Genomic DNA, 18,903 nt, shown 5'->3' on the forward strand with positions numbered 1-18,903 from the left:
CCTTGTCCCAGTCAGAAGTCAACAATAGCTCTTTCTTGGGGGGTGGGGGAAACCTGCTTATGGATTAGTAGATAACTTAATGCAAGTTACTTTTAAGCAAGGCAACTGAGATTCTTATTGGACAAGCTATAATTTTAGAATATTGTGGCTGATATTTGAGGTTGTGATGTGCTAGTGGACACACAGGAAATGGAAGAAAGTTAGGTTTGTAACACTCATGAAATCAAAGCTTCTTTCCTTGATGGTTTTCCAGAAGTCCTTTGATGCTCATCCTCGCCGGGAGAGTCAGATCCGGCAGCTGGCCTGGATTGGAGATGGAGTTTGGGTTTCCATCCGTCTGGACTCCACTCTACGGCTCTATCATGCCCACACTCATCAACATCTTCAGGATGTGGATATTGAGCCCTATGTCAGCAAAATGTTAGGTAAAGTGAAATGGCGTTGGAAGCATTCCTCCTTTTGAACCCTTCTAGTTCGTTCTTCTTGCTGCTCCGTGTGCCTAGTGCTGCCTCCCACAACATTGTCCTTCTGGACAATGGTCCTTGAAGTCCCTAAGACGCTTAGTTTAACAGCTGCCAGATCCAACTAACCAGTTGAATTTAAAGCACTAAAAATGTATTCCATGCTACCTCTACACAAGAATCTGGCCTATTAATGGTTAAGACAAATTAGTGCTAGATAAGAGTCAGTGGAATTCACTGGGAGCTGAACATAGGTTTCATGTGGCTACGTGAGGATTCCAAACTAATGACGTGTTTAACCCCGCCTTCCAGCTCAACCTGGTCATCTCCTATAGTGGCTAGCTAATGTTTGCAGATCTTTCTTGAACTTTTGGGGTTGCTTGCACAATACCAACCAATGACATGTTGCTCTTCTATTCAGGGACTGGAAAACTGGGTTTCTCCTTTGTACGGATCACAGCTTTACTCATCGCTGGCAACCGCCTGTGGGTTGGCACAGGCAACGGAGTGGTCATTTCTATCCCTTTGACCGAGAGTAAGTGGTTGACATTTGCATCTTTTCAATTATTTCCTCTGTTCTATGAAAAAAGAAATGATTCACCACACTTTCCCACCCCCCCCCCAAAAAAAAAGTGGATGGAAATGTTTGTGTGTCTTACGAATATTGCGGCGGGGGGGAGGGAATTAGTGTGGTGCTGATCAGCTGTTCTAGAATGGGCCGCGGTGGCGAACGGGCTGCGGCAAATGGGCAGCAGCGAACGGGCCGTGGCGGAGAATGGGCCGCAGCAGCAAACGGGCTGTGGCAAATGGGCAGCGGTGAATGGGCTGCAGCGGCGAATGGACTGTGGCAAATGGGCAGCGGCAAATGGGCCGTGGCGGCAAATGGGCCATGGCAGCAAACGGGCCGTGGCAAATGGACAGCGGTGAACAGGCCACGACAGCGAATGAGTGTCAGCGGCAAATGTGTGTCAGCAAATGGGCCAGATGAATACCAGATGGATGCTGGGAGGCAGAGGCAGATTTTTTTTTCTTGTTTCCCTCCCCAAAAGGTAGGTGCGTCTTATAGTCCAGAGCATCTTATAGTCCGAAAAATACAGTACATTAAAATGATAAGTGTTTCTGCCAAGATTTTCTTTTAGCTATTCTCTCAATAACCGCTTTTTTTTCTTCCCTCCTCCCCACCCCCCAATCCATTTTTTTTCTCTCTCATCGCTTTCTCATCTGCCTTAGCTGTAGTCCTTCACCGAGGCCAACTTCTTGGGCTCAGGGGTAAGTACTAAACCAACAAGGAATTCCTAGGTTTGGATGTTTAAGCTTTCCACTCATTTTTCTGTCCCTTGATTCATCTGCTGACTTGTCTCCTTTGGGGCATTTATTCATCCCATTTCCCTTCCACTCAGAAATTGCCGGGAAATGGTACAGGTGAAATAGTGGGATGAATCAGTGAATGACATGATTGGGGATGATTATAGTCCACTCTGCCTGAAAGTGTGAGATTAGGAGATTGTCCGTAACATTTCCCAGACACCCTGTAAAAGGAAGTTATGAATAAATCAGTTTTAAAACCTGCAGTGGGGAGAAACCAGCTATCTTCTTCAGTGGTGAAATCCAATTTTTTTTTTTTACTACTGGTTCTGTGGGCGTGGTTTCGTGGGCGTGGCAGGGGAAGGATACTGCAAATCTCTATTCCCACCCCACTCCTGGGAGAAGGATACTGCAAAATCCCCATTCCCTCCCCACTCTGGGACCAGCCAGAGGTGGTATTTGCTGGTTCTCCGAACTGCTCAAAATTTCCGCTACCGGTTCTCCAGAACCTGTCAGAACCTGCTGGATTTCACCCCTGCTCTTCTTCCACCTTGCTTGTTGACTTCCATTTCTCTTCCTTTGGTCTCAGCCAACAAGACCTCGCCAACATCTGGAGAGGGGAATCGCCCTGGAGGTGTCATCCATGTCTACGGTGGAGATGACAGCAATGACAAGTCCACTAGTAGCTTTATCCCATATTGTTCTATGGCGCAAGCTCAACTCTGTTTCCATGGACACCGCGATGCGGTCAAGTTCTTTGTCTCCGTACCTGGTCAGTAGCGCCTCTCTCGGTCTTTGCGTGTATAACTGCAAAACCAACTTTCCCCAAGCAGTTCCACATAGTGCCACATAACGGGGTGAGCTCCCTTTCCTTGTCCCAGCTTCTGCCAACCTAGCAGTTTGAAAGCATGTAAAAAAATGCAAGTAGAAAAAATAGGGACCACCTTTGGTGGGAAGGGAACAGCGTTCTGTGCGCCTTTGGCGTTGAGTCATGCCAGCCACATGACCATGGAGACATCTTCGGACAGCGCTGGCTCTTCTTCGGCTTTGAAACGGAGATGAACACCGCCCCCTAGAGTCGGGAATGACTAGTACATATGTGTGAGGGGAACCTTTTACCTTTACCTTTTACCTTCTAGGAAATGTCCTTGCCACATTGAATGGGAGTGTCCTGGATAGTCCTTCAGAGAACCCCAGTACAGATACCGTCGAGGAGGAAGGACAGAAGCTGAAAAACGTCCTTGTGTTAAGCGGGGGTGAAGGATACATTGACTTCCGGATTGGTGAGTTTCACAGTGCATCCTTGTCTCTTGCCGCAGCTGTGGATGAATATGGCCCAGTGAATATGGGATGGTGAAAGAAGAAATCACACTGAGGACTACACCAATGGCTGATAAGGGCAGAACTCAATCATCTGTTTTCTCTTTCTTTGGGGTGACCCTTCTTGCACACTCACTGGAGTTGAAGCAGCCTGTTTCTTCAGAGGTCTCAAACACCCATTTGTCCATAATACTATAGTTGCTATGCAGGTAGTTCTCAACCTAGGACCACAATTGAGCCCAAGCTTTATGTTGTTAGGTGAAACATTTGTTAAGTGAATTTTGCCCTGTTTTATTTTATTTATTTATTTATTTAAATTTCTATACCGCCCTACTCCCGAAGGACTCAGGGTGGTGAACAGCCACAGGATAAAACACATAAATACAAAAATTTGAAATAGAATAAAAACGAATTAAATAATTTGGCTGAATTTAAAATACCCCATAATTTAAAAAAAAAAATTAAAATTTACATTTAAAAAGGGGAGAAGATTTAGGCCAGGCCAGCTTGATGAAATAAATGTTTTATGACCTTTCTTGTCACAGTTAAGTGAATCATTGCAGTTAAGTTAGTAACACGGTTGTTAAGGGAATCTGGCTTCCCCACTGAATTTGCTCGTCAGAAGGTTGCAAAAAGTAAAAAGCTCTCTTGTGTAAATCCAAGATCTCAACAGGGTTGTTATTTGATCGTCTGTTTGGTGAATTTTGCTGAGAACGGAACCCCTTGACGCTCTATTCCAGAGGTGTCAAACTCAAGGCATTCGGGCCAAATCTGGCCCATGGTTAGATCTGGCCCACAGGGCCACCCTGGAAACAGCGAAGGACCGCCCCGCGATGCCTCTGCCAGCAAAAACAGAGCTCAGGAGGGCTGCATGCGGCTTTTCTGAGCGCCATTTTCATGGGCAGTGTTACAAGAGGCCGTTGCAGCCGAAAACGGAGCTCGTGAGCCTGTTTTCACTGGTAGATCTCTGGAGGGCTCGGGATAGGGGTTGCTCCTCTATCCTGGTCCTGTTAGACCTCTCAGCGGCTTTTGATACCATCGACCATGGTATCATGTTGCACCGGTTGGCGGGGTTGGGGGTGGGGGGCACCGTTCTGCGGTGGTTCTCCTCCTACCTCTCTGACCGGTCGCAATCTGTGTTGACGGGGGGGCAGCGGTCGACCCCGAGGCACCTTGCTTGTGGGGTGCCACAAGGGTCGGTCCTCTCGCCCCTTCTGTTCAACATTTATGTAAAGCCGCTGGGTGAGGTCATCCGTGGCTTTGGGGTGGAGTTCCATCAGTACGCTGATGACACCCAGCTGTACATCTCCACCCCAGGCCACCCCAACGATGCCCTTGAAGTGATGTCCCAGTGCCTGGAGGCCGTGCGGGCCTGGATGGGGAGAAACAGGCTCCGACTCAACCCCTCCAAGACCGAGTGGCTGTGGCTTCCAGCGTCCCGATATAGCCAGCTGACGCCATCGCTGGCTATTGGGGGCGAATCACTCGCCCCCACGGAGAGGGCTCGCAACTTGGGCGTCCTCCTGGACGCACGGCTGTCTTTAGAAGATCATTTGACGGCCGTGGCCAGGGGGGCTTTTTATCAGGTTCGCCTGATACGCCAGCTGCGCCCCTTTCTAGATCGGGACTCTCTACGCACAGTCACTCAGGCACTAGTCATTTCCCGCCTGGACTACTGCAACGCTCTCTACATGGGGCTCCCCCTGGGGTGCACCCGGAGGCTCCAGCTGGTCCAGAACGCGGCCGCGCGGGGGATTATGGGGGCGACGAGGCGCTCCCATGTGACACCTCTCCTGCGCGAGCTGCACTGGCTCCCAGTGGTCTTCCGGGTGCGCTTCAAGGTGTTGGTGACCACCTTTAAAGCGCTCCATGGCTTAGGGCCGGGGTATTTACGAGACCACCTTCTGCCACCAATAGCCTCCCACCGGCCAGTACGCTCGCACAGAGTGGGCCTCCTCAGGGTGCCGTCCGCCAGACAATGTCGGCTGGCGACCCCCAGGGGGAGAGCCTTCTCTGTGGCGGCGCCCACCCTCTGGAACAACCTTCCCCCAGAGTTACGTATAATAACAGACCTCCGGATTTTTCGTCGGGCCCTGAAAACCTATTTATTTCAACAAGCTGGGCTGGCCTGAGTTAAATTTTAAATTGATTTTAAATTGGGTTATCTTAATTTCGGCCAAAACATTTAATTATTTTAATATTGTTCTTAAATTTTGTATGCTTTGTTTTTATCTTGGCTGTGCACCGCCCTGAGTCCTATTTGGAGAAGGGCGGTATAGAAATTTAATAAATAATAATAAATAATAATAATAATAGAGTACTCGGGCCACCACAGGTGCCCCCCCCCAACGTGAGTGATGTCATGCTAGCCACGCTCCCCCGGCCACACTCCCAGCCCCCCAGAGGTCAAACACAACCCTGATGCGGCCCTCAATGAAATCGAGTTTGACACCCCTGCTCTATTCTTTTGTTCCTCTTCCTTCTAAAGGGGACGGAGAAGACGACGAGACCGAAGAAAACACGGGCGATGTTGCCCAGGTGAAGCCGATCCTCTCCAAGGCTGAACGAAGCCACATCATCGTCTGGCAGGTGTCCTACATCCCGGAATGAACCTCTCTTCCTCTTCCTGCCAGTATAATTTTCTCCCTTCTACTGACACCCACTTCCCGAATGCCAATATGTACATACAGAACTTTTGCATAATTCCTACCGCTGGCCTGTCCGATCCCAGATAACTACAACCATTCCTGTGCCATGCAGTGGCTCCTTCCCTCTCCAGGTTTACAGTGATGGGTCTTGAGATTGTGGGACTTGTCTAGACTGGCTGGGGTTACCGTTGGCTTTCTGGTTGGAGGGAATTTTGGGATGAAGTCTGTTGCATCAGAAGTCAAGACGCAAAGGAAGACCATACCCTTGGCTCAGAAGGATTGGACAACTTTTCCAAGGCAGCCCCCTCCTTCTCTTCCTTCCTTCCTTCCTACCTGCATGGAGAAAAGTACCTATGAACTGCTTAACTGGCTTACTCCCTTTTGCCACCATGGAAACTGTGTCGACACTTGGATTGGTCTCCAAAGCCAGTATGAGCGAGATGTTTTTGAGAGCAACTAACATCCCTTGTCCTTTCTCCTTCACAATTATTCTGTGAGGTCCAGGCACGAATTTGGGAGCGATCTGAACTTGGCTAAAGTATCTTAAAATCTCTACCAGGAAGGTTTGCAGGTATGTTTGGGAATTATAGTCACATGTCAGCAGTTGGCATTGTATGTAGAATATGGGCTCTGGGCACAGGATGAGTTCCCATCACTAAATTTATTTTAATTGGGCGCTGGTGGGTTCAGCGCGGTTTAGGCTCCAGTCTGGAAACCATTCTGGGCTCTTTGTTGGTGCAGAAGGATAGAGATGCAGTAAAGATAATAAGGGTTTACCAGATGAGTGTTTGGGATCTTGACTACCGCAAGCCAGAAAAATCTGAACTTCTTCCGCCTTGAAATATTGCAGTATTCCAGAGTGGATGGATATTTTGGAGGGTGAAACCACCTTCGATGTATCTGGGAGTGTTCTGCTGGGAGCTGCAGGAATATAAGTCACAAAATCTTTCAACTTATCTATCTTGGAAAGAGAAAAATCAGGGTAGAAAACTAGGAGAAATCAAACAAACATGGAAGACAAATGGGTCAGAGAATGTAAGAGTGGAATGTGTAGAGGGAGAGGCCAATTATCCAGGAGAAGGAAGTAGGGAAGAGGAAGTGAAGGAAAGCTGGAGGTTCTTAGAAAGCCCTTCCTTCTTAGACTAGGACTTGTAGAAGTAGCAAAAGAAATCTGAGGCAGATGAGGACAGTGTTAAGAGTCTAATGAGGTCCAAAAAAGCTGCTAAGGAGATGAACTTTATCTTCTATAAAGATACAGTGTTTGGAGGCGTTTCAAATGGCTGATGAACTTGATCAGATCCCAGGACCATCCCAGATGGTCTAAGTATCCTTTTCTAGCCTTCCCAGCTGGCTGCCTTCCAGCTGGGTCTATAAAGGCGATTTCCCCCAGTGAGTTAAGGTCAGCTTCTAGAGGTCTTCATCGACACATCCGTCTTGGCTTCTTCTTCTCCTTCTTTCAACTACTCAGGTCTGGCCTACACCCCTGGGGTGAGTTGGTGGTCTCCTATGCCAGTCTGATCTGCTTTGGCTTTTGGAGATCAGCTGTGGTTCGCCAAGTGCTACCTAGACGTATCAGGACTATCTTTCCCAAAAGCTCTTAAATCCACCTGGCCAAAAGGGAATTCAAAAAAGGTTGTACTTCTAACACGAACGGAAGTTGAGGAAGGTCGCTAAAGCATGACAAACCCATCAAGCCAACAAAATTGGCTCCATGATTAAAAACGAAAGAGTTTTTTTTTTTTTTAATTTGATTTATATGCCGCCCTTCTCCGAAGACTCAGGGCGGCTTACAATGTGCTCAGCAATAGCCTTCATCCTTTTGTATATTTATACAAAGTCAGCTTATTGCCCCCACAACTGGGTCCTCAATTTACCTACCTTAGAAAGGATGGAAGGCTGAGTCAACCTTGAGCCTTGGCGAGATTCGAACCCTGCAGTAATTGCAGGCAGCTGGTCTTAATAACCAGCTTAATAACAGGGTGCCTTAAACTCCTGTACTACCAAGGCTCTTAAGAGTTGATTGAAGCCGCAATGTTATTCGTGTCTCAGAAAGTAAGCTGTTCTTAGTTCGATGGGATTTGCTTCTGGGCAAATGCACTGCATTTTTCCCAAGGGGAGAATGAACAAACAAACATATATATATATATAAAGAGAGAGAGCGTGCACGCTTAGGCTGGGTACCCTACAACGATGTTGTCTCAGCTACTTTAAATAAATTTGGACTTCAAATCGTGGAGAATTCTGGGTTGAGTTGAGGCGGACACTTCTTAAAAGTGGCCGAAGTTAAGAAACTCTGCAAAGAAAAATAAATAAACAAGCAGAAACAAATAGCATAAGGCACGAGAGCATATCCTGTCCTTACATACATTTGAAACCGAGTTTGTTTCTTTGTTTTTAAAGTTTGATGAAGCCTCCGGCCTCTCTCATTTTTCTGGCCATTTACTAGTCCTAACCGTGCTTGTCTGCTGCATCTGCTCCCAAGCCTTTTGCAGTTGGGAGCATGTTGAAAAGAAGCACACACGTGGGAATGGCGTGGAGGAGGAGGAGGAGGAGACAGTGAAGGAAAACAGCACCCAAAGAATGGGCTCCTTTCTAAGGGGCTTATCAGCCAGCCTGGAGAAACGCTGACTGAGGGACCTCACAGAGACACCTTTCCTGCTGCAATTCCACTGTGATGTATGTAAAGTTGACTTGTACGTTATAAAAGGATTTTTTTAAAAAAAATAATGTGTCTTGAAGGCTGTAAACTCTGCTGTTTTGTTTGAAAGATGTAAAGAGACGGCTGTTATGAAAACCAACCCCTCCCTTGCTTTCTCCCTTCCGTGCTACCAAACAAACTGAAAACCATTATCTGTTCTGTATGTAATAAAAATGTTATTATCGTCACGGGTTGTGAGCGCCTTGCTGAACCCCTGAGAAAGATGGGAAGTCTCCCACATGCCAAGGAGAGAGAGAGATAGATAGATAGACCCCCGTTTCTGACTGGAATACACAAGTGGAAAAAATGACATTGTCAAGTGTGTATTGAGAGTTCTAAGCAGGGGTGGGATTGAAAAATTTTAGCAACCAGCTCGCTGCCCGGTTGCTGGGTGGGCGTGGCCTACTCGGCCACCTGCACTACAGTGGGGGGGGTCGCCCTCTGGGGGCTTCCCTCGAGCCTACAGGAGGGCAAAAATGGCCTCCCCGGGCTCCGGAGGCCCTCCGGAGGTTGCAAATGGGCTCGTTTCCAGATTTCTGGAACTTCCAGGAGGCCTATTTTTTGCCCTCCCCAGGCTCCAGGGGCTTCCCTCAAGCCTCTGGGAGGGTGAAAACAGCCTCCCTCAGCCCTCCAGAGGCTGGAAACAGGCCTGTTTCCAGACTTCCAGAACTTCTGGGAAGCCTGTTTTTCGCTCTCCCAGAGCCTCCACATGGGTGCTGCACTTACCTGGCATCCAAAATGGGCTGAGTGGAGGCTCCTGGGAAGGGTGGGACGGGGTGAGCCAGTCCTTGTAACTACCGGTTCGGCAAACCAGATTAAAATTAACATCCGGTTTGTCTGAACTGGCTAAATCCCACCCCTGGTTCTGGTACATATCGTGGAGCCCTTAGTGCTCTCTAAGGCAAGTTGTTTTCTTGCAGACATCTCATGACCCAGCTAGATACCATCATCAGTGCCAGAAGGGGGTGGGGCTTGTTCTCTTTTTTATGTACTGTACTAATGGCTTGCCCTATCAGTGTTGGCCACGCATGAGCAGTGAGCGCCAAATGCATGCTGCACGCAGAAAAAGGAGGCTTGACAAGGTAAGTAGAACAGTGGTGGAGGGGGAAACAGATGTGCCGCATGATTTAGATTCAATCAATAAACCACACAGCACAGCTGATCATCGGAAATACCAGTTAGCCCAAACTGGTAGCTTTTTAACTACCGGTTTGCCTGAACTGGTAGCTTTTTTTTTTACTACCGGTTCGCAATCCCTCAAGGTGGCAGTCCTATTCTTCTTTGTCGTCCAACAAATTCAGCAATCCACAAACTCTAATTACACAACCTCTCTGAAAACCAGAGGAATGAAAATGGGTATCTTTTCCACGTTTATTTTACCCCCCCCCCCCAAAAAAAAAAATTAAAAAATGCTATGTTGAAAAGCAATAGGCTTGTACAGACAAACAAATATCCTTGGAAAATATTTGCAAATAAGAGCTGTGCGTCTCTCGTTCCAGCATTCCAGTTGGTAACTTAATAGCATAAGAAATCTAAAAATCTTGCAGATCTCTCTCTCTCTTTTAAGCAGGCATTCATTTGTTCCCTGTTCTATACGTTTTTTTTGCAAACCCGGGAGCATAAGATTAAAAATGAATTCTGAAGTATCAAAAACTCTAACGTGAGTTTTTAATACTTTTTTAGACAGGTGGGGGGAAAAAATCAAACTACAGTGCCAGAAAGTCTGCCTTTTCAACCATCACTCTTTCTTGCTCCTTAAAGAGAATGAGATTAGCCTTGGCATTTAAACTGAAAAAAAACGAACTCCAAGAAAAATTGATCATAAGGCTTTGTTCCCTCTGCCTCCTATTAATTGGGAACAAGTTATTTTCGTTGCTTGGCAGTCAAACACCAGCTACATTACTCTCTTTTTATCTTGAGAGTGAATTTTTGGAGAATTTAGATGAAAGATTAAAGAAACATTCCCCAGCTTTGGCCAGACAGTTCAAGCAACGAAACAAGCCAAATAAGAAATGGGAGTGAAAAACTGAATGTAAGAGGGACATTTGAAGAATAATATCTGATTGGAAGACTTCTGCGTGTTTGTGCTTTCGTAGCTCATGGATATTATTCTAATTAATATTCGACTCATTGCTGGAACAGGTTTTCTCAACCAAGGCTCTTATTTGACATGAGTCAGTGTGCAATACATTCAAGAAGATTCCCAGATGGGGGAAGTCCGGACCCCAAGAGCAACCCCTGAGATTTCATTTTTTAATGGTTATTCATAAATCCAGTGCTCTTTACTATCTTTCGAAGAACAGATCAGCTCCTCAGAACGAAACCAGAGTGCAATTTCTCGCTGAGCGGTCTCCACCGAATCACTGCCATGAATCACGTTCCTGCAGAGAAAGAAACGGTAGTGTAAGAGGAAGTTGAATGTATTCGGAGAGAAATGTATTACGTACAAGACAAGGATCACCTCCCTCTAGGTTACGCAGTTCCTTATAGCCCTACTGTTCTGACCCAGGCTTCCCCAAAAAGCACAAAGCAGAATCCTGGTCCCGACAAAACCCCTTTTATTAAACAAACACTTGGAATTCCTCTCATTCACCTTCGGCAAAGTCTTTCAAGGGAGAATTTACCGTCACAGACCTTATCTGGCTTGGAGAGCTGCCAGGCCGATATCTTCAAAATAGAGTCGGACAGTGAGGAGGCCTGGGAGGAACATGGGCCAGTCCTGGAGTCTGGGGAAGGCTTGGACGAGGGCTCTGCCTTGGAGGCAGAGAGGGGGCCATCTGGGAGGTGCGTGCTGCCTCCGGAGCCTCCAGAGTCAGACCTTGCAGAGGAACAGGGGGAGCCTGTTCCTAGTGCACACATGCGCAGAGCTGTCAGAAGGCAAGAACAGTTAAAACAAAAGGGATGACTCGGGAGTAAGGCCTGGAGATGATTGGCCCCTCCCATAAGGTTTAAGAGAGGAGCAGTGGGCCTTTTGCAGGAAAGCAAGATTGTTAATTCTGTTCCCAGTCGGCATCTCTGTTTGATTCTGGACTCCGTGTGGCTTTGCCAAGTAGGTCTTTGGCAGCGTGTCAAAGGAGATAAAGGTTGGTGATTATCCCGAAGGACTTCTCCCGAAGGACTTTTTGCAACTAATTGGGACTCAGCTGTGAATGAACGTAATTCACAGCTGTTGCAATAAAAGAGGTTTTTGGGACTACTCGTGTGTTTTAATGACTCAGGAAGCCTAGATCACAACAAAAAGCCAGATTCACTGCAGAACCGTGTTCCTAACTTAACAACTGTGATGATTCAACGATGTCAAGAAAGGTCGTAAAATGGGGCAAGACTCACTTGACAAATGTCTCACTTAGCCCAGAAATCTTGGGCTCAATTGGGGTTGTATGCCGAGGACTAATGACAATTCAACTCACTTGTCCACTTCAATGCAGAAATCTCCTCGGATGGTTCCAGGTTTCGAATCGGCTGGGTTGGTTTCCCCAATCATCATGCGTGCAGTTTTGACTACCTCCTGCCCTTGCCAGACCTACGGAAAGTGAACGAAGAAGAATGGTCAACGGCAACAACTTTTGGTGGATCTCTTTCAGCAGCTACCCAAAAGTTCTTGCAGGAATAATGTCGTTTTGGTAAATGGTCCTGCTTTATTTTTCAAAAATAAAACTTTCCTCATGGCAGTAGAGAAGGCAACACAAGCAGGTTCTGCTGCCCCAACTGTCAGGAAGGATTGTTGTGGCATTTTCTCAAAACCAGTAAGTCTAAAGCAGGGGTCTGCAACCTTAAACACCCAAAGAGGCATTTGGACCCGTTTCCCACAGAAAAGAAAACACCGGGAGCCACAAAACCCTTCCCGTGCCTGACTATTTCTTGAGCAACCACAGAACTAGCATATGTAGTTGAATTAAATGTTCTGTTTTCTTCTGAAGCTTTTCTTTTCTTGGATTTGTCCATGGTTGGCCAACCGGGGGTTGAAAAGCTCAATAAATCATGTGCCAGAGGGTGTCGCACACTGGCGGTGGTGACGCATATTTTGAGTGACAGGGAGCCGCAGCAGAGCGGTGAAAAGAGCCACATGCGGCTCCAGAGCCGCAGATTGCTGACCCCTGGTCTAAAGAAAAAAAGCACCTAAGCAAGATGCAACAAAGCCTCAACAAAACGTGCCCCAAATATTTAGTCGTGGAAAAATTCCAATACTGCTTTTAATTCAGGCTGCCCTAGAAACTTCAGAAGACAGATCAAAATAGTCCAAGGAGAGAACATTTGGGGGCCTCTATAAATGGAGGAGGAAAAATTCTTGCAACTCAAAAGTCCCACTTGGCCAATGTTGCTTGGCTTGACAAACATCTCAGGCTGAGTCTGGAAAACTACCTGAGCCCTTGGACTTCTGTTGTCTCTCAGCGAGGAGCATCTGACCTCAGGAAATTTAATGATTTGATATAGAGAAGAGAAGAGAAGAGGAGAGGAGAGGAGAGGAGAGGAGAGGAGAGGAGAGAAGAGAAGAGAAGAGAAGAGAAGAGAAGAGAAGAGAAGAGAAGAGAAGAGAAGAGAAGAGAAGAGAAGAGAAGAGAAGAGAAGAGAAGAGTTGGAAGGGACCTTGGAGGTCTTCTAGTCCAACCCCCTGCTCACACAGGAAACCCTACATCACTTCAGACAAATGGTTATCCAACATCTTCTTAAAAACTTCCAGTGTTGGAGCATTCACAACTTCTGGAGGCAAGTTGTTCCACTGATGAATGGCTCTAACTGTCAGGAAATTTCTCCTTAGTTCTAAGTTGCTTCTCTCCTTGATTAGTTTCCACCTATTGCTTCTTGTCCTGCCCTCAGGGGCTTTGGAGAATAGCTTGACTCCCTCTTCTTTGTGGCAGCCCCTGAGATTTTGGAACACTGCTATCATGTCTCCCCTAGTCCTTCCTTTCATTAAACTAGACATTCCCAAAACCGTTCTTTATATGTTTTAGCCTCCAGTCCCCTAATCCTCTTTGTTGCTCTTCTCTGCACTCTTTCTAGAGTCTCTACATCTTTTTTGCATTGTAAACTGAATGCAGTACTCCAAGTGTGGCCTTACCAAGGCATTATAAAGTGGTATTAACATTAAGGCTAACATTTAATAAATAAATAAATAATTTTTTTTCTATACCGCCCTTCTCCCGAAGGACTCAGGGCGGTGTACAGCCAATTTAAAAACACAAGACACAACAATGATTAAAAATTAAAATAATTAAATAAATTTGGCCAGATTAAAACCCCAAAAATTTAAAATACCCCAATTAAAATTATTATGTTGATAGCCCGGCCTGGCGGAACAACAGGGTCTTCAATTTAGCCTCTCGTATCTCTGTTCCTCACCATGGCCACAATCGGTCCCGAACTCATAAATTTCACCAAGTGGCTGAAGAAAGGACGCTCACGGAGAGAGGCGTAATGTTCTTTCAGCAACTCTTCCGAAGCCTGAGCAGAAGATACATCAGATGCAATCAATACAGATGTTTATAAAAACACGGGATTCTAACATTCCCACCTGCAGATTGGGAAGGAATTAGAAGGCTGAGCAGCTCCATCACCAAAATCAACTTCATTGAAAGTTCAAAAGAAGAGACTTTTTTTAAAAATAAGGTCACACGTTCTACAGTGTGGATAAGAAGCTAAAAAGGTTCCATCGAACATATGTGCTAGTCGTTCCCAACTCTAGGGGGCGGTGCTCATCTCTGTTTCTAAGCCGAAGAGTCAGCACTGTCTGAAGACGTCGCCATGATCATGTGGCTGGCATGACTAAACGCCAAAGGCGCACGTAACGCTGTTCCCTTCCCACTAAAGGTGGTCCCTATTTTTTTACCTGGCTTTTTTAACGTACTTTCGAACTGCTAGGTTGGCAGAAGCTGGGACAAGTCACGGGAGCTCACCCCGTTACGCAGCACTAGTGATTCGAACGGCTGAACTACCGATCTTTCGATCGACAAGCTCAGCGTCTTAGCCACTGAGCCACCGCATCAAAATAATAATAATTTGATAAGATATATTAATAATTAATGTAATTAATGTAATGTAATGTAATAAGAAGCTACAATACCGATAATACAAGATAAGGGATAAAAAAGACCTGTGTCGGCCAGATTAGATCTCTACATTTGATATCTATCTGGCGTTTTGTCTGAATCCTGTAGGAATGAAATGGTAAATGAGGAGCGGATATAGAACGATGGTAATTGTTATCTGCACCAAGAATCACCAAATCAGAGGAAGACTCAAATAATCATAATGAGTTTTGGTTCTATCTGTTTTTTCTCAACCTTAGCAACTTTTCAGATGGGTGGACTTCCACCCCTAGAATTCCCCCAGCCAGCATGTCAATTCGTGGACAATTCTGGGAGATAGCAATAACAATAGCACTTAGACTTATATACTGCTTTACATCCCTCTCTAAGCGGTTTACAGAGTCAGCCTCTTGCCCCCCAACAATCTGGGTCCTCATTTTATCCACCTCGGAAGGATGGAAGGCTGAGTCAACCTTGAGCCTGGTGAGATTCGAACTGCCAAATTGCAGGCAGCCGGCAGTCAGCAGAAGTAGCCTGTAGTACTTCATTCTAACCACTGCGCCAACGCAGCTCTTATGAAGAGTAGAGATGAAGTCTACTCTTCTTAAAAGTCGCTGAGGTTGGGAAACACCGGACAGAATCCTTGACCTGCAAAATGGCAGCTAGTTAAGGGAAAGAGACAATTAATTAATAGCGCTTGGGCACACCATACCGCTCAAAGTTACTGTTGGCTCCGATTCTGCTGGCTTTTCAGAAAGTCCTTCAGACTTGGCTATTTTCCCAGGCATGAAAAAGAATCAGCGAAATAGTTGAGGACATGCTCGTTGGCTGCAGAGTTTCCTTCATGGCCATTTTTAGGGTTTTGATCTAATTTATTGTATTCCCATTTTTGCAGGACCCAATCTGGGTCAGTCACTTGGACCCAGGGGTTTAGTCTTCTCAGCTTTTGGACTTTCCCATCCTCAGGAAACCTCTCTCTAGCAGAGAGCAGGGGTCTCCAACCTTGGCAACTTTACGACTGTGGACTTCAACTCCCAGAATTCCTGCGCTGGCTGAGGAATTCTGGGAGTTGAAGTCCACAAGTCGTAAAGTTGCCAAGGTTGGAGACCCTGTGCTAGAGAGACGCTCGGAAGACAAAACCTCTGGTCCCAGTGACTGGCCCAGATTGGATCCTGCAACGTTATCCTGGGACACGTACATTTTGCCTTTATTTGTCGTAATTTCTGTTAACCGACCAGCGTTGCATTTAAAGAGAGGGGTATTATTTCGATCTGTGAATTTCAATAAGGCTTCGTTCGCACACCTCTAATTTTTTTTAAAAAAGACCAGGATGCCCATAATGAGGCCAAGTTCAGCCAGAGTCCCCGAGTGCTACCTGGGGGCTCCCACGGCTGTTCTCACCTGCATGAGCTTCATTGCCACCAGCTTGAAGCCCTTCTTCTCAAAGCGCCGGATGATCTCGCCAACCAGATGCCGCTGTACCCCATCTGGCTTGACGGCAAGGAAAGTGCGTTCGTTCACGCCCGTAAAAGCTGGAAACAAGAAACAGGCGTTATGCCCTGGCAAGATACAAAGAATGAAGGGTCCTTGGTGCTCTCTGAGCTTGGTTGTTTTCTTGCAGACGTTTCATTACCCTAAGTAGGTAACATCATCAGTGCTAGAGGAGAATGTTCAAGGAACCAAGAGCAAACCTCACCCCTTCCAACACTGATGATGTTAGCTAGCTGGGTAATGACACGTCTGCAAGAAAACAACCAAGCTCAGAGAGCACCAAGGACCCCTCTCATTTCAACCTTGAGCTACAAATATTCTCCTTTATTGGTAACATCTAATGCCCATTGTTGGTTTGGTAAGCCCAGATACACCAAGTTATTCTCATTATAGATAGTCTTCAGTTTACAACCACAATGGGGTCCAGAATTTCCACTAAGCAAGGCAGTTGTTTTGGGAGTTGTGCCCAATTCTATCATCTTTCTTGCCATGCTTGTTGTGACTCACTGCAGTTGTTAAATGAATCATGTCCTCTTTAAGTGAATCCAGCTCCCCCCCATTAACTTTGCTTGTCAAAAATGTTTACGAAGATTCTCAGTCCTCCAGGTCATGGTTGTTCCAAAGGTGCTTTTTTTCAGGAGGCAACTGGACTTTCTTGGGTTTTTCTTGGAAGACGTTTCGCCACTCATCCAAGAAGCTTCTTCGGCTCTGACGGGATGGTGGGGAACGGGAAGACATTCACGCAGAGCTGAAGAAGCTTCTCGGATGAGAAGTGAAACGTCTTCCAAGAAAAAACAAGGCAGTCCAGTTGCCTCTTGAAAAAAAAAAAAAAGCACCTGTAGGAAGTTAGCACCCACCCTTTTCCTAGAGGAATGAAATATTTTGAGAAATATTAAAAAGGCAGAATATTATGTTTCCTTGGATGAGAAATGGAGAAGCATGTTTTAAAGAGGAAGCAGCTCCCATCTTCCTGCCCCCCCACCCTTTGTCAATGGGCCAGAGGCAGAAACTCAATCTTTGTCAATGGACCATCATCTGCAACACAATAGGACCCATCTAGCAACAGAAACTAACACAATAGGACCCATCTAGCAACAGAGACTCACCACATGGCACCTGGGAAGATTACATCAACCAGCAAGACTAGCTAAGACCCCCACCCCCTGGGAGTCTGACAACCAATCAGGATACTCTTTCTGGGCCCCAGGAAGTTCAAAGCAAGAGAGGGCATAAAACCCGGAGACTCGCACATCTCGTCCCTTTTCTGTTCAGGAACTCGAACCATGTGATCCTGTCCACCATTAAACCATCTTTCCAAGCAGTCTCTATGTTTCCAGCGTCTTTTTCCCCACTTGGAGCTGAACCCAGAAGGATATTTTTTTCCTAACACACCTTTGGGACAACCAGCTGAGAAGGTTGCAAATGCCAATCATGTGATGCCAAGATGCCACCACTGCGGTAAATACATGCCGGTTGCCAAGAACCTGAATTCGGAACACGTGACGGTGGGGGGAACAAAGTGATGTTTGTAAGGATCAAGTCACAAGTCACTTTTTTTTTTAAAGTGCTGTTTTTTCAAGACCATTCATGATCTTCCCAGCTGGCTTCTGACAAGCAAAAACAAGTGGCAAGTGGCAAGTTGCAGTCATAGGACATCTTTGTGTTAACAACTGCACCACTTAAAACGAGGAACGTTCCAGTCTTTTTGGCGGTTGTAAATCAAGGACTACCTGTAATCGCTTGTGCGTTGACAAGCATCTTCCTTTCAAGCCACCATAGCTCCGTGGGGGGAAAAGGGTGGAGAGCTGCTTGTTGGCAGCAAGGATGTCAAGATGTTCTTAAAGAATTAGCTTAAGGCCAGAGGTCCCAAGGGGCCTCCCATAAACCGCAGCCTCATCGCCCTCCTTCCTGCTGCCCAGCCCAATGGGGTGGAGAAAAGGTGAAATCCCTCTCGTCTGAAAGCGATCTTGGAGCCCCCCCCTCGCCTTTTTAATTCCAGATTATTTATTTATTTATTTATTTATTTATTTATTTATTTATTTATTTATTTATTTATTTATTTATTTATTTATTTATAAATTTATAAATTTATATACCGCCCTTCTCCCTGAGGACTCAGGCCGGTGTACAGCCAGAATTAAAAAAACATGAAATACAAATATTAAAAACAATTAAAATATATATAAATTTGGTCCAAAATTAAAAATACAAACCAATTAAAACATTTAAAATTTCTTCTTAAGCCAGCCCGGCTTGCTGAAAAATTAACCTTGAAGAGGCGTTAAGGGGTGTTTGCAAAAAGGTGAGGGGGGGGCTTCCAATCCCCTTTCTGGACTCAAGAATGAGGGTTGGGGTCGTTTTGCACGTGGGGAGAGGAAGAAAATCCCTCCCTCCCAATATCCTGAGACGGATCCAGAAAGGACTAAAGGGGGGGGGGGGATCCGGATGGAAGCCTTGACAGACAGCTTGGAGACTGGCCAAGGGAGAGCAGAAGACCCAACCACGGTGAAGCGGTGACTGGGACACCCACCTGGCGCCTTCCCTCGCCTCCCTGTGCTCACCTGTCTGGAAGATGCTGGCAAAGAAAGCCAGCAAGAAAATCATGATGGGACCAGCAGCAGCAGCAGCAGCGGGGACGCGCAGGGGACCCGGAAGGGAAGACCAACCCGGCCGGTGCCCGGCAGGGTTCATGCATGCGCGCGTGCACGCGCTTGCCACAGGGGCGGGGCTCTGCCCGGGACTTTGCCTTGGCTGAGGGGGGGGGGCGGGGGGGGGAGGGCCGAGGCTGCCGCAGTTCAAAGTCGCGGAGGGGTTGGTTGGATGATCAGGACGCTCTGAATGGGACTCTGGGGTGGGCAACCTCGTTTGCAAGGTTTAAGACCACCGGGCTTCAATTCCCGGCATGGCTGGGGAATTCTGGGAGTTGAAGTGGCCAAGTTGGATAGCCCTGCTTT

The 18,903-nt window shown here is 46.6% G+C and overlaps 2 protein-coding genes across 4 annotated transcripts in view; one reads left to right on the plus strand and one right to left on the minus strand.

The window, feature by feature from the left end:
- The window catches only part of MAPK8IP3 (mitogen-activated protein kinase 8 interacting protein 3), a 66,530-nt gene extending 60,834 nt beyond the window's left edge, over nucleotides 1-5,696 (plus strand). For all 3 annotated transcript variants that reach the window (XM_070955429.1, XM_070955428.1, XM_070955427.1), the window contains 6 exons: nucleotides 254-425; nucleotides 883-996; nucleotides 1,692-1,730; nucleotides 2,356-2,538; nucleotides 2,906-3,049; nucleotides 5,575-5,696. In XM_070955429.1, coding sequence (XP_070811530.1) covers nucleotides 254-425; nucleotides 883-996; nucleotides 1,692-1,730; nucleotides 2,356-2,538; nucleotides 2,906-3,049; nucleotides 5,575-5,696 — 774 coding nt within the window. The remainder of the gene's footprint in view (nucleotides 1-253; nucleotides 426-882; nucleotides 997-1,691; nucleotides 1,731-2,355; nucleotides 2,539-2,905; nucleotides 3,050-5,574) is intronic.
- A 4,131-nt stretch (nucleotides 5,697-9,827) lies between these two features.
- Nucleotides 9,828-18,603, minus strand: NME3 (NME/NM23 nucleoside diphosphate kinase 3). Its single transcript, XM_070954824.1, has 5 exons — nucleotides 18,511-18,603; nucleotides 15,860-15,990; nucleotides 13,773-13,874; nucleotides 11,843-11,955; nucleotides 9,828-10,813 (listed from the first exon to the last, which is right to left on the minus strand). Exons 1-5 carry the CDS (start codon nucleotides 18,551-18,553, stop codon nucleotides 10,693-10,695), a joined length of 510 nt encoding a protein of 169 aa, XP_070810925.1. The 5' UTR covers nucleotides 18,554-18,603; the 3' UTR covers nucleotides 9,828-10,692.
- Nucleotides 18,604-18,903: the final 300 nt, after the last annotated feature.

Source organism: Pituophis catenifer, unplaced genomic scaffold (assembly GCF_029215685.1).
Source record: "Pituophis catenifer annectens isolate HBS135680 unplaced genomic scaffold, rPitCat1.0.hap2 SCAF_16, whole genome shotgun sequence".
In the NCBI taxonomy this organism is placed as follows: domain Eukaryota; kingdom Metazoa; phylum Chordata; class Lepidosauria; order Squamata; family Colubridae; genus Pituophis; species Pituophis catenifer.